At 46.5% G+C, this 23,796-nt stretch overlaps 1 protein-coding gene across 2 annotated transcripts; it reads left to right on the top strand.

Moving 5' to 3' along the window:
- On the top strand, positions 1-23,630 carry CTCF (CCCTC-binding factor). 2 transcript variants are annotated; one of them, XM_077310042.1, is made up of 11 exons: positions 1-155; positions 12,403-13,192; positions 13,781-13,951; positions 14,523-14,656; positions 15,359-15,479; positions 15,986-16,135; positions 16,776-16,936; positions 17,455-17,637; positions 18,748-18,883; positions 20,671-20,835; positions 21,976-23,630. In XM_077310042.1, exons 2-11 carry the CDS (start codon positions 12,412-12,414, stop codon positions 22,155-22,157), a joined length of 2,184 nt encoding a protein of 727 aa, XP_077166157.1. In that variant the 5' UTR covers positions 1-155; positions 12,403-12,411; the 3' UTR covers positions 22,158-23,630. The 2 variants fall into 2 exon arrangements, with proteins under 2 accessions (XP_077166157.1, XP_077166156.1); XM_077310041.1 differs by having other exon boundaries at positions 20,668-20,835.
- The last annotated feature ends 166 nt before the right edge of the window (positions 23,631-23,796 follow it).

Below are 23,796 nucleotides of genomic sequence, written 5' to 3'. Positions count from 1 at the left end.
TCCGAGGCGACTGTGGGAGCGATTAAACCGCGAGCTGGTGCTGGGCGCTGGCGGCGGCCGCTAGCGGCGGGGGCAGCGGCAGCAGGAGCTCCGCAGGGCCCGGACGGGGCGGGGCCCGGGGCAGCAGGGGCGGCCCGGAGGCGCCTCCGGGGCAGGTAAGCGGCGCGGGGGGTTTGCAGTCGCTTTCTCCGGCCTCTAGGTGTCACGATGGGGCTCGGGCTGGGACCCGCCGCGGCGCCGCCGCCGATGGGGAGCGGGGCTTTGTCTCCCTCTACCGTCCCCATCGCCCTCATGCCGGCCTGGTACTGCCGCCCATCGGCCTCGCGGCGCAGCGCCGCTGACGGGACCGGGCCTGGCCAGCACGGGCGACGACGACGACGCCGCGGCGGGGGCGGAGGAGACAAGGCCTTGGCCCGGCGCCCGCCCGCCTTCCCTGCCTGCCCTGTCACGGCCGCCGCCGCCGCCGCCGCCTCCGAAAAACAAACCCTCCCCGGCCGCCATGACGGCGACCCGCCAGCCCGCGACGCCCCAACCGCCCCCGTTTCAAAAGACACGAAGCCCCGCGGGGGGGGGGAGGGGAGGGGAAGGGAGCGGGGGGGGGAGGCCACCCACCCACTCACGCGCCAAATCCCGCCGCCTTCCCCGGCCTCCCCCCCCCCCCGCGGCTCGCGCTCCCTCCCCGCCAGCCAGGCCCGGCCCGGCCCGACGCGCCTCCTCCGCCCCGCGCCCGCTTCCCGCCCGCTCCCGCTCTCCCGGCCCGCCTTCCTGACCGTCCCGTCGGCCTGTCCGCCTCCCCCCGCGGCCTGCTCGCCGCGTCCGGCCCGCTGTCCGCGCCTGGCTCGCCCGCTCCCGCCGGCCGCCGCCTCGCTGTGCGCGCTGCGGAGTGAGAGGCGCGGCGAGCGCCAGCCAGATCGGGGGACTCGAGCTCCCTCTTGCAAGGCGCAGGCTGAGCTGCAGCGCCATGCAGCGCGGGAGAGCGCCAGGCGGGGACGCCCGAGCTCGCCCCACCGCCCCACCGCCCGCTTCTGCTCGCCTCCGGCTGGAGGGAGTTGCAGCCGCGGGATCCTCCCCGACCCCCTTTGCCCGCTGGCCGGCGTTTGGGGCAAAGGGGCCCGTCCGCCGCAGCCACCAGGCGATCAGGGCGCCCGCGATGACATGGCTCAGTCATTAGGCTTTCCTTGCACTCCCCGCTCCCCCGCCCCATTGCCCTTGATATGGATCTGCTCCTCTCTGCCCTTTCCGACGATGCGCTTCTGGGAGCCTGGAAACCGGGCACGGGTTGAGGAGCGCCTTCCTAGGCTGGCGAAATGGATAGGCTTGTATGAGTCCGGCAAAGCATAGCTTGGAAAGGGCTTCATGTTCTTTGGCTTAATTGCCCCTGGGTCGCAACAGGCCAAGGTGAGGGGCTCCAGAGTCCTGGAGGACAGGGATCCCTTGCTCTTTTCCTCTTGGCCTTTTTATCTTTTCCTCTGCTTATTTTGCTGTGTTGAGGTGTGACTTAGGATGCAGAGTCCCTATATGAACTGTTTGTACATTTATGGGGTTGATGGCACTGGCTTCCTATCTTTTTTTTTGCTTTTTGCTTTGCCTTTGAAGGTTCTTAGTATGTTTCCTCTTTTTGTTTCCGCCTGCTTGACAGTTTTGAGTATGAGCTGTTTAGAAGGCAGCGTGCATGTCAACCACTCTTGCAGCTGCTGGAATGAAGCTAGTAGACTTGTAGGCACCCCTTTTAGGGAGGCTAGCCTGAGAAGAGGATTTGTTGCCTAAGGCCTAGAAGTCAGCAACGAAGCCATTCCATCCCTAGATAACACCACACCAGTGAATTGACTTGTTCTGAAAGGAAAACATTTCAGAAAAGTATGGTCCCCCCATCACTGTTCTCCCTTTCTGGTTTGTGAGGCCTGATTCCAAAGTTTCCTCCAGTGTGGAGGTACACAGCTGCTGAGATCCCAAGACTTTGCTCTTATGAGATAGAGAACGTGACATAATCAAATGATGGGGAGGGGGGGAAGTGTAAATAAAATTATGGAACCATGTAGTTCCATAATTTTATTAAGGACTGCTCAGGGTGTATTCTGGGCAGAACTCGGTTCAGCCCCTAGCATTTCCAGTTAAAAGATTGCTGGTGTCAGGTGGAGGAAATGGCCTTCTGTCTGAGACAGCAAAGAGTGCTGCTCATCCTTAATATTAAGCAACGTCCTGTTGTAATATTCCATTATAAGTTGACTTGACATAGCCGACAGTGCTTTCCATTGCTGTTTTGCCAAAATGACCAAAATATGTATTAATTGAATTCATTTATATCATGCCTTTTTCCCCAATGGGGACCCAGCGCAACTTACATCATTGTCCTTTCATCATCAACTCTGTGGGATAGGATAGGCTGAGTGAGTTTGATTGGCATGGGGGTTACCCATCAAGTTTCCATGACAAGAGTGGGAATTCAAACCTGGGTCTCCCAATTTCTGGTCCAGCCTTTTAGCTGCTATACCACACTGTGTGAGGTATGAACCACTGGGGTTCTGTTTAATGATTCCTCTGTGCATTTAATGTTGCAGTACTTTTCTGGGTAGTCCTTGATGTTCAAGAACATGGTCTAATCAAGTTCTCCTAAGTGCTTATAATAAAATTAAACTTTTAAATATATGTGTTCAGTCTGTTTGATTTGACTTTCCACATATGTTCATCTGTAGATGGCCAACCATTTTGTAACATTAGTGTGGTTTTTCAGTTAAGTTTTGATTTTAAAAAAACAACACAGGTTGGCAGCATGTGCCTGTTGTGGGAAGAGGAAGGGAAGGCGGTTGTAAAACCCTTTCAGATAGTGAAAAGCAGGGTATAAAACCAACTCTTCTTCTTAGAACTTTATAGTGTGGTGCCAGAAAGAAAAGAGGTTTAGACTGATGGTTTTGTTATAGACACTGAGCTCAAACCCGTTCATGTTACACCCATTTAAACCGTTGCGACTTAAATACCTTACTGTGAGCTATAACAACAACTCAAAGAAAAGTGGTGCGAGGTTGAAAGATGTGGAGCCAACTGAGCCATAGGATTGCCCAGAGTTGGACACAACTGAATGGCTAACATCATCATAATTCCATTGTTTTATTTTCTGGGGGACTTTAGTAAGACTAATTTGTTGCCCAGTTATTTTCATGCTCAGACTATCTGACAGCTCAGTCTCATTCATGTTTGCTTAGAATTAAGTCCCATTCAGTTCATTGGGATTTACTTCCAGTTAAGTGTGCATCTTAAAGCACATTGCCAATCGTTCAGACTTGCCCATGTTTATACCGTACTTAGGTCTGAACAGTGCCAGCGTCCTGCTGCTACTTGTCTTTTTGAACTCCACCTGTGTTTGGTTTTGTAGCTTCAAAGCTTCCTAAACCCGCCTGCTTTGCTTATTAATTTTGGCACATTCACCTCTACTTAAGGTCAGGCCGATCCAGTCGCCTTTATCTCCAAATATCAGAAAGCGGCCGTTTATAAATTTGTACTCTTGCCATAGTTGTGTTGGATTTGCTTTCCAACAGCACTGCTAAGGACTGAATGTACCCTTGCTGCTTCTGACAGAACTTTGTGTATTTTATGAAATACTCTCCAAGGCTCAGCCAGAAGAAATAATTTGAGAATTTGCTTCGTAAATATAGAAACTAGCTTTAAGATAAAAGTTTTAGCCTTTAAGGTGCTACTGGAGTCTTGTTGTTTTCATTTTATCTAAGTTATCGTTGGTGTGTTATTGATGGTAGTTTCTAGTGGACATGCCCTGGCCTTATACATTGGGGTCTCTTGGGTTTGTGTAGAAAAGGAGACTTTAACTATAGAGCTGGGCACACTGCCTGTATGTTTGTCTTACACATTTTTAAATTGTAACGTTAGAGATCTAGTCAGTGAATACCAGCATCTCTTGTTTAGTTCCTCTTGTGTAATTTCTTTTTTTAAGCTGCTGAAGAAAATCTAGATATGGTTGTAAAAGCACTTCATTGGAAAGGTATTCAGAGATAAGGTTAACTTGGAGCCTATGGCAATTTTCTCTTTCCAGTCTCCAGCCTCCATCCTGCTTCTGGGTTGCATGAACAGTGCTTCCGGATGAAGGTGTCTTATGTGAAATCATCCCACTGGTCTATTTAGTCTTGTAGACTTCTGTTAGCTGCTTCCTGAGTTCTTAAGCACTTAGGTACCTTGCCACTGTGCTTTGACAGCTCCCAACTGCCTTCAAGCTATCCAGAATATAAAAGCTTGGTCTTAATTTCCAGATTTTGTGGGGTGGCTTTATTGCAAGCAAAGAACACCCCAGGCTGAGTCCAGAAAGATTCTTTATTTGCATTTACTTGGGGAAAAGATCGAATATCTGAGGAACTGCCATCGAGAGGCAAAGTTTGAAGCATTCATCTCTTCCCCTACCTCCTTTTAATCCATATCATGGATTCATAATGGTTTTGATGATGGGGGGGGGCACTCCATTTGCTTCTTAGCCTCAGTGAAGTCAGTCACCTTGATGTTTTGTTTATTCCACCCTGCAGGACGTATTAGCATCAAAGGGCTGCTCAGTAATGGCACCTGACGCCTCATACAGCTTCTGGCAGTTAGGGAACAAGAGACAAACAGCAGCTTGCCTTCGGCCATCGTTGACTCTGCTAATACAAGATCTGTTTTTCAAAGAAGTAGCTTTGAGGAGGAGTTCTGGGACTGGAGAAGGCATAGCAGGCAAGAGCCACTACTTGAAAGGCTTTCATGGGTTCTGTGTGGTCAGAAGCAAAGAACCACACTGTTCAAAACTTATAATATATATATATATTCAGGGGAGAGGCACTCTAGGATGTCTCAGGTTATTCTGAATTATAGCCCTTGGGGCACAGGTTGCCTAGCCCCAAATCTAAACAGCAACCTCATGCTGGTCCTAAATCAGGACTTGGGAAATACTGCAAATGTTAAAAATACCAACTCCCCCCCCCAATGTGGTTTAAAATAACTATGAGTGTGTTTACACATATACATTCTCTTTTTGATGAGGATTATGTCAAATATGTAGTTGAGCCAAGGTAAAGGTGAATAAACCAGATTTTAAATTAATCTCAAACCCCACTTCCCTAAATTTTCTTTTTCGGGGCAAGGGGACAGGTATGCATGCAAGTTCAGGCAAGATAGTTTTGTGCACAGTGTATTTAATGAGGTTAAATTGGATGTCTGGATGCTGGGAGGCATTGCTTTGGCATGTGTACATGAGAGTTTCGTGTAACTTTGGGATTCTGGTTGATTGGCTGCTTGTTGCTATTATTGGAATATTCCATTAAGAAGGGAACACCCTTGTGGAAGTAGCAGACTACTTTTTTTTTAATTGAATCATGACATCTAATAGACATGGCAGGAGAAAAGGCCCTGTGTTCCTAAGTGGCCTTGAACACACATAAGCACACAAACACATGTGCGCTTTAATTGAAGATCAGGGCCACACTTCTCTTTAGACTCTGTTTTCTCTACTCCCAGTAAAGCCAAATGACCTAGTTTTTCCCTGCTGGGTAGAAGTACACCCCACCTCTCCTTTCCACTGAAGACCGTTTTCACATTCAATGGCAAGTGACATAGGATACATGCGAGTTGGACCAAAACTGTCAAAAGCCATGCCACGTTACTAAGTAACGAAAAAGTGGAAGATATCAGTAGAGCATCTTGGAAAGAACCGACAATGTAGCCAGCTAGGCGTAGTTTCCGGTTGCTTATTTGCGGCCACTTCCTTTACAGTTGCCCTTCATTAAAAGCTGAACTCTGAGAGGTTCTGTTTACTCCTTGGGCTGGGGTAGAGGGAAACTAACATCTAGATTCTTCTGCAACTATCTCCAGAGCAAATGATTTTATTTTTATGTCTGTTATTTTCCTGGAATTTCTACAGGGCATTGGCAGAGGTCTTCAGGGACGAGTCTTGAAAATTAATGTTGCTAAAAATTCCAAAGTAGCCTCCTATCAGTACCTCTGAAGAGCCCTGTTGGAATAAATCAAGATTTCCAGAATTCTGTTGTCAGTAATGACCAGCTGAGCATGAACATTCCCTTTAGCTGCATGACTAGTACTCCTCAGTTAGAGGCAAACACTTGCTCCAAAAGGGATTTGTATTCACAAATTACCTTAAATGTTTTCTGGCCATATCATTTATTATTTGCTAGGTGTAGCTCTTCTGGGAAAAGGAAGCAGAGAACCTCCCACTAGCTCTTTAAATGTTTCTTTTTGCGGTGTTGATTGTTTCCAAAATATAGCTGGGAATAGCTCAATCTGTAGGCCCAGCCTTTGCTGGATGCCTTAATCTCTACGAAACACAAGTACTAACATTTCTAAGATGACTGTGGCCTGTCTGGAGATGGTTTTCTATATTTAGATAATGGCCTTGCTGATTTAAATGCTTTCTCTAACATACCCTTAGTTTGGGTATTTATTAGTAAGGCTTTGTTGCTACTTGCTACTATGTATGATTGAGTTTGGAACGACCAAGATACGGTGGAGCCAAGTCATGATTTTGTGCTGTGACACTTAAGGATTAATGGAACGATGTACCTGATATCTCATCAGATCTAAGCTGAAGGATAACTTACAGGCTCTTCCATTGAACTTGATTATTCAGGTGTAGTAAAATAAGCAGAACCATTTTGGCTGCCAGTATTGGCATACCTGTGTCTTCTCTTGCGAAACGCAGGTAGGATCAAATTTGGGTGCAACCTGTGTTGTAGCCAACATCGAGGTATAACAAAATGTATTATTTAGTTGCTGTGACAATGTACTCCTAACTATGGCACTTTATATAAGTTTGTGTAGACTTTTTATGGAAATTAGACTACACTTCTCAATGATACATGGATCCAGAATCCTGTTTGAACTGTCCTTAAGGAGCAATGTCAGTCATTTTTTTTTTGGGGGGGGGGGGGGCTGCTACCTGACCCAATTAAACAAATCATTAATTTTTCATATGGGTATGAACAACAGTTCTGAAGATCATTGATTATGCACCTGTAGTGGGCATCCTCTTAAGAGTAGATGAGAGAAAGACAGATTGATTCTGGGCTGGCTGGCAAATATTTAATGTTTACAGATTGGACTGACTAAAACATGATGCATTAAAGAGTAAGCTTGTAACTGCATATCCAATTGTGAATGTTAACAACTATCCATAGCAGGGTAGTGGCCATGGCAGTCATAAGGTTAGAAAATTCAGGATGTCGATGCCTAGGAACTTTGCTTTTTTTGTCCAGCTCAAAGTCAGAGTTAAACAAAAATTTTAAAATCCCAAACATTCCCCTCCTGATTGCAGTCTAAAGAGAGACAGCACAAAGGGGCATGGAACCAAGAATTTGCAAGATGGATAATAGTTAAGGTGTTCTCACCATGGATAAGGTGATTCAAGTGGGTAGCCATGTTGGACTGAAGTACCACAACAAAATTTGAGTCCAATAACACCTTTAAGACCAACAAAGATTTATTCAAGGGATGAGCTTTCATGTGCGTGCATTCTTCCTCAGATAATGGAACAAGGATCATAAGAGTACAGATATAAGGCAAAAGTAAATTAGTAGCAAATTAGTAAATTGTGTCATAACATCCAAATTATGCAGTAAGCTAATCCTTTGCTAAAAAGGTAATCAGACTTTTGGGTTCAGTTGTAGTTCACAAAAACATTGGATAAATAAGAATGTCAAGGTTAGTAATTAATGGCAGACACCTTCTCCGTTGTGAAAAGAAATAATTAAAAGAGACTAGTTGGATAAGGGGGAAAGTGAGTAAATAATTTTGTGCTTCCAAGTGAAAATGTGCTTTTGGCTTTGGTCCCCAGTCATTCATGTACAAATGCCAAGTTCCTTCATCTTGTCACAGAACCACAGGCTGTCAAAACCATCTACCGAAAATGCCTTGTGCTTGATGCTTACAGGAAGTGCTGTGTTGCTTGCAGAAGAACAGTATATTGTGTTCTGTCCAGCATCAGTGCTGCTCCCTCTGTGGATATAATGCCTGCTATAGGACAGTGAGTGGGTCAAAGGGAGTCTTGGAAAAGCATCCAGGCATTTTGCCCCCTTAGGATTTCTGGGCCTTGTTTCTCCTCCTACATCAGCCATATTAGTGGTAAATCAGGGAACAAAAACCTCTTCCCACACATGCAGATCAACTAGCTGACCTGGCCAGATACAAAATGATTTATTGTGGGGGAAGATTTATGCAAGAGGTGGAATTCCTGGCTCACATTGGTAGATGCATCACTCTTACTCCTGACAAGCAAAAAATAGACACCCACATTGCTGCCCACGGGATCCTTATCTTGGGAGAGCATCATGTTAAACACGCACATTGAATTGCCTTTCTCATAGTTGACATAGAGATGTGACTCTTTGTGGCACTGAGACTCAGCCCTGGTTGACACACATAGGAGAATGAAATAGTAGAATGGACTGCAGGTCTGAATGCTCCTTTGCATTAAAAAAAAACAACAACATGCCAGACGAAAACTGGCACCAAGGAGAAATTATGCACTTCTTTTCTTGGCTGTCTTTCTATTTACAGGGAGTTCCTTAAACGTCAGCAATATTCCAGCATGTGACCCTCTGCCTGTAGTCTGACATGGTCCAGTTCATTCTGCCGCCTCATCATTTTACCACTTCATTCCCATTACATTATCTTGTGTTAAACTCCAGCTGTTGGTAAGGCTGAATTAAACAGGTACCTTTTCAAATAGAACATGAATTTGGATCTGCTGTCAGTGGAGCTTCAACTGGCTGTTACTGCAAATCCTGGATGAGAGCTGCTTATTCCCCTCAGGTTCCAAATGCAGCTTGATACCTTTCCCTTTCCTATCTATGTCTTGACCGCCCCCGTAGGGGACTTGTGCCCATGTTGGTGTTTAAAGGATGTGAGAGTCCTGAGTTTGATCGTTTGTACACCAAATGCAGGTATTGGTGGCCCTTGCTACCAGGCCTACAGTTGTGGAGCTCAGGTCTCCTGGTCACTTGCTGGAACAAGCCAGATAACCTCTCAGAGTCTTGTAAAAACCATTTGACTGATGAGATTGAACAGCTAGCAGGATCCTTGCTGGAGCTAAGCAGAGCTGAGTCTAGTCAGTGCTTAGATGCAAGACCCCCTGGGAACGCTAGCCTAGACATGTTGTCTTGAGTGGAAGAAGCTGTAATTTTTAGAGTTTTGTGCAAAGCATTATATAATGGTGAACTACATTAGGGTTGGGCATTATTATGGTACATAAAAATGGCTAACTGGCTGGTCAAACATTTGACCAATAATAGCAAGGTATTGTAAAGGGATTAACTTGAGTAGAATGGTCCTCATCAAATGACTACTGTGCCATTTTGAAATTTATGCTGATTATGTCTTTTAAGTGCCACCAAGTCACTTCTGACTTACGGTGATCCTGTGAATTAATGGCCTCCAAAACATCCTGTCATGATTGGGCTCGCTCAGGTCTTACACAGCCTTCTTTACCAAAGCAAATTTGCTCCCTGAACTTCTGAGACAGTAAAATTGTATTTCTAAAGAAGTTGTAGGGAATTATTATAACATGGCTGTGTACCCATGGATTGCACTCGGCAGCTGCCTTGCCAGCAGTGACTGCTTGTATTAATTTTCTTGTCTGCGTTTGCTTGCAATTAACAAGCCTTAGGTGAAAAATTGCTGTGTATTTCTAAACTTGCCCCTGTCCACTGCTGGGCCTGGTGTCCATAGAACAATGGGAGGGATCTCCAGGGTCATCAAGTCCAACCCCCTGCACAGTGCAGGAACTCACAACTACCTGCCCACCCACAGTGACCCAAATTTCATGACCAAGTGATTCCCCTCCCCAAAAAACTCCAGAATCCAGCCTGGCCTGGAGGAAATTCACCTACCATCCCACATTGGTGATCAGCAATTCCCTGGGTATGCAAGGAAAGGCCACAAGAGACAAACACTGGCACATCCCTTCCTGCCCACCCACTCACAATCTGCCTAATTTCATAAATTCAGCATTTCAGTCAGATGACTATCTAGCTTCTGCTTAAAAACTTCCAAAGAAGAACAGCCCACCACCTCTAAGGAAGCCTTGTTCCATTGAGGAACCACTCTGTCAGGAACAGTGGCATTCAGTGTTGTCTTCATCTACAATTGATACTAGAATGATTTCTTTTAAAAAGAGAGAGAGAGAGAGAGAGAGAGAGAGAGAGAGAGAGAGAGAGAGAGAGAGAGAAACTGTCACCCTAAACAAAAGAGTACCTGAACATGGTCTCTGGACATTTGACCACTGGGGCTAGTCAGTTGACAACATTTGACCAGTTGGTTAACTAGCATGCCTATCTTAGAAATTATCCTGAGTCATTAGATTCTGAAAGCATACAGAGTGGATCTTGCATCAAGTCAGGTTTCTTCTGTTTTGCACAAGTGAAAAATTTCCAAGGGGAATTAGACATGAGGCTTGCAGGAAAAAATCAAATGAGGGATTCTTTACACGATGCCTGCTTATATCCACACACATGCCATGCTCTCTCTGCTCTTACTCCCAAAGAGAGCAGAATCTCTGCACCTAACCATTGTTTATGTGAAAGCAGCACTTCTCATGTGCAAACATGAGCAACCCTACTATAATTTACTTGTGCCCCCGCATCATAAAATTGTGGGGTGAGGTGATGTGGCCAAAGCAAAGCAGAAGTAAAATGCAGGAAAATAAACCCTTTAGTACCAGGTGTGGGTCCAAAATAAAAGTATTTGCACATCTCCAGGCATCTTACTCATGTTAGTGAAGCACCTGATGTCTGGTAATTAGAGGGGTTTCCTCATAGCATCTTGATTCAATTTTTGCCTGTGTTAGCTTTAAACTGTACATACCTGAAATAGTCTTGTATGGAGTCACATCCTTGGCATTACTCCTTCAGTGCTGGCTAGCAACTCTCCGAGTAGAGAAAAGTCCTTCCCAATACCTGCTGTTTTAGATCCTTGAGCTGAAAATGTCCAGGGCTAAAATTTGAGACACATGCATCTACGCACAGAGATGTACATCCCGGCGTGCAGAATGATTACTGAGCTATAGTCTCTTTTCTAATACTTGGATATACTTGGCATGTGGCTTAGAACAGACTTGTTAAAGACTACTTCCTGTCCACCTGTGTTGAGTTAAATAAATCTTCAAGCAGCCAGGTAAAATTCGGAGACCATGGGAAATACTGCCTGGATTCCATCACAGTCACCTTGTCTCTGCAGTGGGTAGTCCCAATTGGCTTCTGTGCAAGTTTTCTATTTTTTTACCAGGGATGTTGGAAGGCACATGAGAATCTCTCTGCATTCCTGCAGGGAGGCGCTGCTGTGAAGCAACCGTGTCATATTAGTGCCCCCTGGTGGCTGATTTGAGTGATCGCAAGAAAATCCCCTGCACGCCCCATTTTCTAATCCTTCAATTTATTTATTTTTTAAACACATCATCTTTATGTTCTTCATCCTTTCCAGACTCAGAACCAAACTTTGACCTCAGTTTGCAATCTGGAACCCACTTTTAGAAGTTATGTTGCATGTCTTTCTCCTTCTTTCTCCACCAACAACTTTCTCCTCCTTTTCTCAAATGAATGAAAATGGTTCTGTTGCCAGTGGTCATAGTCTAGCAGTTGAAGGTTTCGACTAGTCTTGGGGAGGAATGACAGTTTATAAAATACTCTACCCATTGCTAACAATATTCTTCTGTGGTGAAGGGATGCAGGGGCAAATAGGCCTATCCTTTTGGGGTTATATAAGAACTGAGTGTAAGCCTTAGAGCAGGGGTAGTCAACCTGTGGCCCTCCAGATGTTCATGGACTACAGTTCCCATGAGCCCCTTCCAGCAAATGCTGGCAGGGGCTCATGGGAATTGTAGTCCATGAACATCTGGAGGGCCACAGGTTGACTACCCCTGCCTTAGAGCACCCTTGCACAGAGAGAGATATAAATTGTCAATGTCATACAATACTCCTTTTTCAAACAAGCAGATGCCTGAAATGACCCCTGAAGGCAGAGAGTTTTAAAAACATGGCACTTGTGTTCAACCTGACGCCCTTTTAGAGGCTTCCAGTGGTACCTGTAATGTGAAGAGGCCAGTAGAACCCTGCTACCTTTACTGGAAATAATCATCGAGCATGCCTGTTCCCTGAGATTTCCCCACAAACCTATGCCCCAAATCTTGCCTCAAACTAAATTGCAGTTCATTCTTTTTCACATTGTGGATCCCTATCAACATGGTGTCGGGAACCGAAGCCATGGTCTTGTTTTTAAAGTTCAGGACTGTCTTTCAGCAAGCGCAGCATGTCATATTTGTCTGATCAAATTGCCTAAGGTGTGAGAATCTGTCCCATTCGCTCTTGTATGTTGTCAAGGCAGCTGTCTCAGCCGAGCTCTCTCTGTCGCTCTTTTGTTTCCCGCCAGGAAGGTGACATGGAAGGAGAAGCAGTTGAAGCTATTGGCGAGGAGTCTGAAACCTTCATTAAAAGCAAGGAACGGAAGACCTATCAGAGGCGCCGGGAAGGGGGGCAGGAAGAGGATGCTTGCCCCATGCCGCCCAACCAGGCTGATGGGACGGAAGTGGTGCAGGACGTCACTGCTGGCGTCCAGATGGTCATGATGGAACAACTAGATCCAACGCTGCTTCAGATGAAAACCGAAGTCATGGAGGGCGCTGTGCAACAGGACGCCGAGGCCACCGTGGATGACACCCAAATAATAACTCTCCAGGTTGTCAACATGGAAGAGCAACCGATAAATCTTGGAGAGCTACAGCTTGTCCAGGTGCCTGTCCCGGTGTCTGTACCTGTTGCCACCACTTCTGTGGAAGAACTTCAGGGGGCATATGAGAACGAGGTCTCCAAGGGAGGCCTGCAGGAGGGGGAGCCCATGATCTGCCACACCCTCCCCTTGCCAGAAGGCTTCCAGGTGGTCAAAGTTGGTGCAAATGGCGAGGTGGAGACACTGGAGCAAGGTGAACTTCAGCCACAGGAGGATCCTAACTGGCAAAAGGACCCTGACTATCAGCCCCCAGCCAAAAAGACAAAGAAAACCAAAAAGAGCAAACTCCGTTACACCGAGGAGGGGAAAGACGTGGACGTCTCTGTGTATGATTTTGAAGAGGAGCAGCAAGAGGGCTTGCTCTCAGAGGTCAACGCAGAGAAGGTGGTGGGCAACATGAAGCCCCCCAAGCCAACAAAAATTAAAAAGAAAGGTAAGTGATGACTTTGCAATTCAGGTTGGATGTGGAGCACACTAAGAAATATTAATGGAGCTAGAAGAAAGAGCCTCGGTAGTCTGAATTCCTGGGTATATATTGAAAAGCTGTTCTGCTATTGTTCGATGCTGTAGTTGGGGCCTGCAGGGGGTCGCAGGGCAGATTCTTTCCCCTTCCCCCAAAGATCAGATGCTGCCATACATGGATAGTAAAACAAAGGAGTGACTGGTAGGTTTTCATGGCTTTAACTTGGATGGCCCAGCATAGAATCTGGAAGGAATTTTCCTCCAGCTTGTTTGGTTGACTGTCCTGGTTGGGGAGCTGCCTTCTGCTGTGAGCATGGCATATAGCTAACTTGCTTGGTCCACTTGGATTAGTTGTACAAAAATTGTGCTTGGCTCAGTAGAATGTGGCACACTATAACGTCTTTGCGTAAACAATTTTTAAGATTTGGGGGGGCCGAAGCGTGAAGACAGCTGTGCCTTGGAGTAGGGGTTCGTGGAATAGGTGACGTCAATGTTACTCCTGGTCATATACACTGGCCTGTACGGATGGGCTACTGTTAAAGACTGACTTTCTGTACAGGAGTGAAGAAGACATTCCAGTGCGAACTGTGCAGTTATACTTGTCCACGCCGTTCTAATCTGGACCGCCACATGAAAAGCCACACTGATGAGAGGCCGCATAAGTGCCACCTCTGTGGTAGAGCCTTCCGGACGGTCACACTGCTGAGAAACCATCTCAACACTCACACAGGTACTGTTCAGATAATTTTTATCTAGCATATTTCTAGGCAGTGTGTGTTTTGCGCAAGCTGCACTTGTATGTTCACTCGGTTCCAATAAATTGCTTCTGGTCCTAGGTTCTGTAATCGTGTAATATATTTACTGTAGCAGGGGTAGTCAACCTGAGGTCCTCCAGATGTCCATGGACTATAATTCCAATGAGCCCCTGCCAGCATTTGCTGGCAGGGGCTCATGGGAATTGTAGTCCATGGACATCTGGAGGACCGCAGGTTGACTACCCCTGTACTAGAGGATTTGAATGGATTTCTTTTTGTTCTAAATGTTGGGGAGGGGGTGTTAAATTTTAGACCAGATCTTAGCATTGGCAAGAAAAGTTGGAGAAAGAATTGTGGCTAAGGAGAGAGTCTGGATTTTCCCCCCTGTTGATCCTTCAACCAGTTCTAGTGACCATAAATTAGTTTTCCTTTTTTAAAAACCCTGATCTTGTTGCTGTTTCAAGCGTTGATGGGACAAGGTCAGTCGCCCCAAATAAAACCTGCCTGCTCAGGCTGCCTTTAATGCTGCTTTCTGGTGCCCCTCAGGTACTCGTCCTCACAAGTGCCCCGACTGCGACATGGCCTTTGTGACAAGCGGAGAGTTGGTTCGGCACCGCCGCTACAAACACACCCACGAGAAGCCATTCAAATGTTCCATGTGCGACTACGCCAGTGTGGAGGTACGTCTGACTCTCCCTTTCTCCTAGGACTTTCTCCCCATTCTTTTTCTGTGATTCTAGATTCTCCTTGAAGCTTGAAGGCGGGGAAACTTTCACATTATTATTAATTTTAATAAAATGTGTCAAGGTTGTCTAGCTGCAAGTAAATATTTTCTCAGAAGCTTATTGGTTATGCTCATTTATTGCTCCCTGTGGCTGTTTTCTTTGCACGGAGGTGCCATTGGGGCAAGCCATCTCTCCTTCTCAAGTGGACTGCCCACTTCTAGGGGGCAGGGGTCATCATAGCATAGTACCCCTCCTTCTCTAGCTGTCTGACTGCCTGCTAGCTTTCCTGAGAATCAACAAGCCACCATTTTGCTCATTTTGCAGGAGTAGATGGCTAGCATTTTAAAATTCAGCACTTTTTGCCTGTGGGAGAGCTTAGAGTATGTTGGGTATGGCATTGTAAAGGATGGTATCTCCCCTTTCGCTGCAAAAAAAAAAAGGGACATAAACACCTGAATTAGTTCTTGCGGTTTCATCTAACGTATTAGCATCATGGTCTTTCTTGCCTCTTCTCTATCCTGTCTTACAATGCAAGGACTTGTATGGGAAGGGGGATAGAATAGGGCTCCTTTGTGGAAATGCAATTACTGGGAAATCCCTCTGCAGAGCTGCCTTGATCCTCACGCCACTAACCCCCTATGCGGTCTTGGGTTTCAGGTCAGCAAGTTGAAACGTCACATCCGCTCTCACACCGGAGAGCGTCCATTCCAGTGCAGCTTGTGCAGCTACGCCAGTAGGGACACTTACAAACTGAAGAGGCACATGAGGACCCATTCTGGTATGGATTGTGATCTGGTGCTGTCAACACAGGGGCCCATGTATGCTGCAGCGTCAGCGTTCTCTGGTCATTCGATGCGTAAAACGCAGGCTTAAGGGGAAGAAATGAGAAGAGCAAGCACCTGTTTGAATGTCTCAGCAGGATTGCTTCCAGAAATCTTGCCAACCCTTTGCTCTCACGCTTGGTCCTGGTTTTCACAAAACTGTCTCAAAGTGCAATGCAATCTTTAGTGCTGCCTCCCCACCCCCCACCCCTGAGCAAATTCTAGCTGGTCTCTGGTAATGGGGACATTTATAATGGGATGGGATGTTTTTGTACAAAACAGAGCAGCCCCTGACATTGTTCCAGCTAACATGCAGCGCTTGTCAAGTTTTACTTTCCTCTCTTAATTCTGTTCTCCAAATGTATTGGCTTTGATTTGTAGGGCCAGGGAAGCACTGCCCTATCCCATCACTCGATTCAATTCCAGTGAACATCTCAAATTTATTTTTTATGTCCCCTGCTAGGTGAGAAGCCCTACGAGTGTTACATTTGCCATGCTCGCTTCACCCAGAGTGGAACGATGAAGATGCACATCCTGCAGAAGCACACGGAGAATGTGGCCAAGTTTCACTGCCCTCACTGTGACACGGTCATTGCGCGGAAGAGTGACCTGGGTAAGCGCTTTCTGACTTGAGGCTGAAGGAGATGTGGCGATGAGTTTAAGGCTGTCTGCCTTTGAGAAATGTCCTTCAGATGAGTGGGTGGGTGGGATGATGGCCCAGGGGATGGTTGGAAGGCACACATAGCAGAGGCTGGCTGCCAGTGGTGTAGCCTTGTAGCTGCCTGAGTGGAAAACCTCCAGGAAGCTTTTGAGTTCCGTGGAGGCAGACTTAGGAGAGTAAGGATTGTCTTGACCATGACTGTGCTGTATTTCCTTTTATGGTTTGATTCCACCCCCTCCTTCAATTAATCACAAGGGCTAGAAGCCCGCTTTTAAAAACAGAAGCCTACAAAACAAAAAGCATTTTAAATACTGCTCCGGTTACCAGATTGTGCGGGTTCATCAGTGTCGTAACGATGTCGACTTTTTACAAAATCCCATCCTATCCTGAAGGCTAATAAGATGCTGATGGAAGAACCCAGAATATTTGAAATCTCAATACAGTCGGCTAAAATGTTTGTTTTAGCTTTACCCAGGCGGCATTTGCTGGCTCAGCTGAACTTTAATATAGTCTCTGGAGAATGTGAGAGCGGTTTCCGTACTCCACAGGCAGCAGGAGCCAATGATGAGACGTGCTTCATTTCTCTTTCTAGGCGTCCACTTGCGGAAGCAGCATTCCTATATCGAGCAGGGCAAAAAGTGTCGTTACTGTGATGCTGTGTTTCACGAGCGATACGCACTCATCCAGCACCAGAAGTCTCACAAGAACGAGAAGCGCTTCAAGTGTGACCAATGCGATTATGCGTGTCGACAGGTGAGGCCATGCGGAGTGCAATCCTTAACCCGGCCAGGTGTTGTACATCGTAAATTATACTGGCTTGCTTGAAGGAACCGAATAGGGCTGTATGTCCTTCCTAGTCCAGGGTATTGTATGGCCACACAATGATACCAGGGCATTGGGGGGGGGGTTCAAATTGGCAGCCGTGGAGAGCCCTCCTAACCTGTTTCTGCTATTTCCGGTTCAGAGCAAAGAGGAAAGAAAGAGGTTTTTAAAATCAAATAATAATAATTCTACCCTTATTTAGGCAGGTTGACCCACCCTTTACCCTAGTAGCCAGTGATGGGCCTGGAGGGGGGGGTGGAAAGGGGAGGGGGCCGGTTGTTTGAACCTTTGCTGCCTATCACTTCCAGGAGGCGTGGCCTGCTGACATCACTTCCTGGTACTTCAAAGCCTGGACAATATTTCAGCAGTACCTCCATGGTTGAAAGAGGCTGCCCTGGTCTAATAACAGAGCTTGCTGTTAACCATTGGCGTTTCTTGTTTTCTTCTAGGAACGGCACATGATCATGCATAAGCGAACCCACACTGGAGAAAAGCCTTACGCCTGTAGCCATTGTGACAAAACCTTCCGTCAGAAGCAGCTGCTTGACATGCACTTCAAGCGCTACCATGACCCGAACTTCGTCCCAGCTGCCTTTGTCTGCTCCAAGTGCGGCAAAACATTCACACGCCGTGTAAGTGGCCAGGCCGCATCCAGGGCGGAGAGTGTTGTGTGGAGCGATAAGTGAGAGGTGACTGCAGGGAATCTTCAGGCCTCGCCCCACACAGATGTACATTTTTGCTTGAAGGGATATTGCTCTGGGGAAAGCCAACTCCAAAAGGCATTTTGTGGGATTTTCTATCCCTTTCAAAATAGAAATTGTTAGGGACGTATGCTGACCTCTGCTCTCCCTCAGTTTTGGCCCCTGTAAAAATGTTAGGCAGTTGAAGGCGTCGTGAAAGATTTATAAAATTATATATGTAGCAGAGAGAACTGTTCTCCCTTTCCCAAAATACTCGAGAGCACCCAGTGAAGTCGAGGGGCGCTAGATTCAGGACAAACAAAGGAGAACATTTTACTCAGTGAGCAATTAAAAAATGATATCACTGCCAAAGGATGCAAGGACAGCTACAAGCATAGATGGGTTTAAAAAGGATCACATAAATTCATTGAGGATAGATCCATCAGTGGCTACCAGCCATGGTGACTAAAGGGAACCTCTACAATCAGGTATTCACCATCTATATACCCCGGATCCGGTTCACTGAGACTCTTCTCTCATGGTTATGCCATATATTGGACATCAGAATTTCTGTGCCACAAGAGGCCACCGTCTACTCTTAAGGTGATAAAATGGTAAAATCAGTACATGCAAGAGATGTATTCCCAGGTTTATCTGTGCATTTCAACTGGGTAAGTTTTTCAAGGAAACAGTTAAACTTGGAAGAACAACAGTGGGATCTAGTTTAATTCCCTGCAGTTTGACTTGTGAGTAAATGAAACTGTCAAAAGGCACAGCAGTTGTATTCAAGTCTTCCTCTCTGCTTGGCTACCTTGCATTGATCCCCAGAAAATGATTTGCAAGTGTTCTGCATTCGCATTGCACAGTTCCTGGGGTGTACACCCTCTGCCCCTGATGACAGAATTGCTGAAGGAAAGAACGTGGCAAGTTCCCTTTGCACAACAGTCCAGCCTGCCCCTTGGCCGGGGCTCGGCCTCTGCTTCTTGCCATTTCTGAGGGGTGAAATCTGATAGGTGGGTTCTGGCATCTTCTAATGCTTGCCTTCCTTTTATTTGCGTCTAGAACACCATGGCCCGACATGCTGACAACTGCACAGGCCCCGATGGGGTAGAAGGCGAAAACGGCAGCGAGCCCAAGAAGGGCAAGCGTGGACGAAAGAGGAAGATGCGCTCCAAGAAAGAGGACTCCTCTGACAGTGGTAAGGATTCAGCAGTCTCCGGAAGAGCCTTGCTTATATAACTGCATCCATATTCAGCCTTGCGTTTTAGACGCGAGACGTGATTTGCCAACGGTTAGCCTTCTCCTCCAGCCTCTTGAGGTTCTTGGCTCAGAAGAATTTCACAATTGTAGCTGCCATTGGCTGTATCACAGCACATCATGTTGGGTGCTGTCCAGTGAATAGTTAAATGAATTATAGCCGCAGAAGAAATTATTTGTTAAAAGGAAGACAGGGGTCAAGTCAGTGCTGGAGTTGTGGTCGGTTGGGTTCTGTTTTTGCTTACTGCAGTGTGGCTCCGGCCTGGCATCCGTGAGCCCTTCTCAGGGCTGTCCGGCTAATGGAGCCTTCTCGGTTTTCTAGTAATGGCGTTGGGTGCCTTCAGTCAAGGTCTTTTGGCGTCAACAGCATTTTGGGATTACCTACTCTGAATACTGACCTTGATGGAGTGTGCCTTGTTGAACCTGGCCGGCAAGTTACTTTAGCTTGCTTTTCAGATGTAGCTGATGTGATTCCTGGTGCATTGTTTTGAAGATGGAAATGTCCAGGGGGTATTGCTCAGCTTGCTGGGCCCTTTGAAAGGGCAGGCATGGGGCAGGCACTGGGGAAAGAAGAGTGTAGGTCTTGCAGAATCCACAAAATGTTTTGAGTCTCCTTGAAAAGTCAACAAGGTGCTAAAGGTTGAGAACTGCTGACCCACAATAGACCTGTTGAGTAGGCTTATGCAGGAGGGTGGCTGGTGGGGCTTTATACCAGGGGTGGGCAAACTGTGTCCCTCCAGATGTCCATGGATTACAATTCCCATGAGCCCCTGCCAGCTGGCAGGGGCTCATGGGAATTGTAGTCCATGGACATCTGGAGGGACACAGTTTGCTCACTCCTACTTTATACAAGCCAGTGATAGGTGGGTAATCTGCAAGTTGATAAGAGTTTCACATAGTGCTCTAACCAAGGTACAATTTTGTGCATATCTGAGCACTTGATTGATTTGGGACTGGGCTCTGGTTGGTAGATGGAAGTGGCAAAGGCCACATACAGAATTGCCAGGAGTTTGCTGAAGTTAGGGCTGATTTTGTACTTCTGGATGATCTTGTGAACCATATGCTGGAAGCAGTGAAATTCACAGGGAAGCCATAAACATGAGTATAGTTCAGCTCAAGATTCCACTAGCTATGGCATGGCTAATGAGCCACTTTAGCCACTTCCTAACATAAAAGAGTGCCATATTCACCAAAACATGAGTGCTGGTTGTCTTCTTGCTCTCCTCCATTCCATTGGAAGATGTGCAGAAGACGCAGGAGAAAGCTTTCTTAACGAGTGGGAATCTCTTCCTCCGTGGTAGATGTAAACCTAAAGCTCTGGAGAGCCAGTTTGGTGTAGTGGTTAGGAGTGTGGACTTCTAATCTGGCATGCCAGGTTCGATTCTGCGCTCCCCCACATGCAGCCAGCTGGGTGACCTTCGGCTCGCCACAGCACTGATAAAACTCTTCTGACCGAGTAGTGATATCAGGGCTCTCTCAGCCTCACCCACCCCACAGGATGTCTGTTGTGGGGAGAGGAATGGGAAGGCGACTGTAAGCCGCTTTGAGCCTCCTTCGGGTGGGGGAAAGCGGCATATAAGAACCAACGCTGCTTCTTCTAATTCATTCTTGATTAAGCCAAGGTATCGATCCTGCTCCAGGGGGAGCATTCACGCTGTTCTCATTTTGTCAATTACGTCGATGTTTGCCCTGATACTTTTTTTCCTTGGTCATTTCCTTATTCTGAAGAGGAAAATGCAGAGCCAGAGTTGGACGATAACGAAGAGGAGGAAGAGACGGCGGTTGAAATAGAGGCTGAGCCAGAAGTAGAACCTGTGGCTCCAGCCCCGCCACCGGCAAAGAAACGAAGAGGAAGGCCGCCCGGCAAAGCCAACCAACCAAAACAGCCCCAGCGTAAGTTCTGGGACGTTGGATAGAAGGGGAGGATGCCAAAAGTTACATGCTTTATTAGGAGTCGGGTTTAGCAGAGATGCCTAGTGATAAAAAGAAGGAGGTAGGAAAGATGGGTGGAGACCCAGAAATTGTGGCAGAAGGATAGGTCTCCTAGGCAAGGTACAGACTTCACCCCTGAAGACTGGAGTTGTCAACATCTGCTGTCTCCATGCTTAGCCAGCATGGTGTAGTGGTTTGGAGTGGTGGCTTCTAGTCTGGCGAGCCGGGTTTGATTCCATGCTCCCGCACATGCAGCCAGCTTGGGTGACTTTGGGCTCCTCACAGCCCTGATAGAGCTGTCCTGACCCAGCAGTGATATCAGGGCTCTCTCAGCCTCACCTTCCTCACAGGGTATCTGTTGTGGGGAGAGGAAAGGGAAGGCGATTGTCAGCCACTTTGAGACTCCTTCTGGTAGAGAAAAACGGCATATGAGAACCAACTTTGAAACAAATTTTAATTCTTCTAAGCCACCACTGAGATTTTTGGAAATTTATACTGGATACTAGATTGTGTGGCTTACTTCAAGCATCACAGACAAATGGGAGCTGGTGATGACCACAAACCTGGTTATCAGGTTTGTACATCCTTCTACATCCCCCACTTCTCTGGAGCTTATAAAGATTGAAGGCTGTAATCTTCAACTGTGTTGAAGCACTAGGTGCTCATATTTGGATGTTATGCTCAATTAGAGACAGCAGTTGCCTGTTTTGGAGCACTGTAGAAGAACAGGAGAGAAGCTGAATGCAAGTTTGGTAAATAAGTCTGATTCCATGTTTGAGCTGAACCTAGACGAAACTTTGCACACCCATAATCAGATGGATTCTCATTTATTTCTATTTTGCTTGTTTTTGGTGACTGCAGGGTGGATATTCACAAGCTTCCTAGTCTTGTTGGAGCTTGGCACTTGCTCATGTTGTAGGCCACGGGTAGTCAAACTGCGGCCCTCTAGATGTCCATGGACTACAATTCCCATGAGCCCCTGCCAGCTAATTCTGGCAGGGGCTCATGGGAATTGTAGTCCATGGACATCTAGAGGGCCGCAGTTTGACCACCCCTGCTCAAGACTAAGCACACTAACTTCTTCCTCATCTCTTTCGCCAGCAACAGCAATCATTCAGGTGGAAGACCAGAACACTGGTGCAATTGAAAACATTATAGTGGAAGTCAAGAAGGAGCCCGAAGCAGAGACTGTAGCAGCTACAGCGGGAGCTCAGCCAGCTGTGGTGGAAGCGCCCAACGGAGACCTCACCCCAGAGATGATTCTCAGCATGATGGACCGGTGATGGAGGTCGCGTCGTGCTTAGACTGAACTGGCCGGGGCTCTTTTTGAAGCGGCTCGATCCTTTTTTGTTGTTGTTTTTTTGTTTTATTTTGTTTTCACCTTTTATTTTTTTCCTCCTGGCTTTGGGAATATGCATCGTTTTTAGACCATTTTACCAAACAACCCGGGACACAAAACTTCAAATGATGTTAGAAAAAGTGATTTATTATTATTATTATTTTTTTTTTTTGCCTAGAACTCTGTTTAATGTTAGCATAACAGGATCATGGAACATGGGGCAGATTTTTTTCAGTCCCCACGGGTCTCCTGCAGGTTGCTTGATCTGGTTAGATCTGAACTGCATTGTAGCGAGGGGCCGCGGACAGCCCTCCTTGCCCAGGCATGGGAAGACAGAAGCGTCGAGTCCTCAAACCCACGCAAAACCGCTCTGGATCTGCACGCCGGTCCCTCGATGCCCTCTGGCCTCGTTTTTGCATCCTAGAGGTTTTTAACTGTAAATGCAGACTGGGGAGAGTTGTGGAACTTTTTATTGCATTTTGGTTTTGCTTCCCCACTCCTCCCCGACCCTCCACCGACTGGTACTGCCTCAGTGCCAGAGGTTTGGCATGCTCCAACTCTCGTCTCTCCTCTCAGATGCTTTGCTTTCTGCAGGGCATCGCTGTAATGATTAAGCTTGTAAATAACTTTTTTACATTTTAATCTTTTTTTTTCCCCATTTAAATAAGAGGGGTTTTGGGAGGGAGGGGGAGAAGCAGTTTAAACCAACCGGAAACCCTGTCATTTTAAACAATTGTGAATGGAATTATGCAGGAAGGACTCGGTATCAGGTTGACTATCAGAACCTATCAAGTTTAATAGAAGACCACAGGCCAGGCTTCGCTTGTAAGGTGGTAGAAATCCAGACCCCCCAGTTTGGTTTCTGAGCGCATGGACTTAGAAGTGAAACTTGTCACTTAAAAACTACCTTTTTGAGTTTCAGATTTTCACGGCTCCCATTTTTCTTTGCTCCATTTGTGTTTATAAATTCTGTGTTGAAAGCTGAGGTGTTGATTTGTAACAGGGCCTTGCCAGCCCCTGAAACCCAGGCCAGAAAATTTTTACTTGGTCAATAAAGATAAGATTTGGGGGCCTTTATAAAGGGGGTGGGGTGGGGGGAGAATAATGTGAAATACAAATGATGCCTGTATATGAATCGTCACATGTTTAAAAGTATGTAAGCTTTTTATAGAGCCTCAGTCTTGCTGATTTCAAAAAGAATTTTCTTCTATGTATCGCTTTTAAAAGAGCTATCAGGTTAGCTTACCCAACTCTAGGTTGATGCATTTTTGTACTTAGCTGTACTGTGTGATATTTTTCATTATTTTAGGAAATCAACATGAGATTTAAAAAAAAATGTTATAAAAATACATAATGGGGTTTGGACTCTGGGAAGGAGAATATACTGCTGTACAGCTAATAAATAATAATGAATTAATCTCTGTGCCTGCTTTCTTGGAACCTTGATAATTGCAGTATACAGGGAGAGGAAATACACGCTTGGCTTCTTTGGTATTGCTGGGGAAATGTTAAGAGGGTATTGTTTGGCGACCCGCCACAGCTTGGTGCTACTTGTGTGACCTGTTGGCAGTCTTTAGGGCAGG

This window comes from Paroedura picta, chromosome 14 (genome assembly GCF_049243985.1).
Source record: "Paroedura picta isolate Pp20150507F chromosome 14, Ppicta_v3.0, whole genome shotgun sequence".
NCBI classification, from domain to species: Eukaryota; Metazoa; Chordata; class Lepidosauria; order Squamata; family Gekkonidae; genus Paroedura; species Paroedura picta.
The sequence above is the reverse complement of the archived record's forward strand: the minus strand, read 5'-3'. Positions and strand labels throughout refer to the sequence as shown.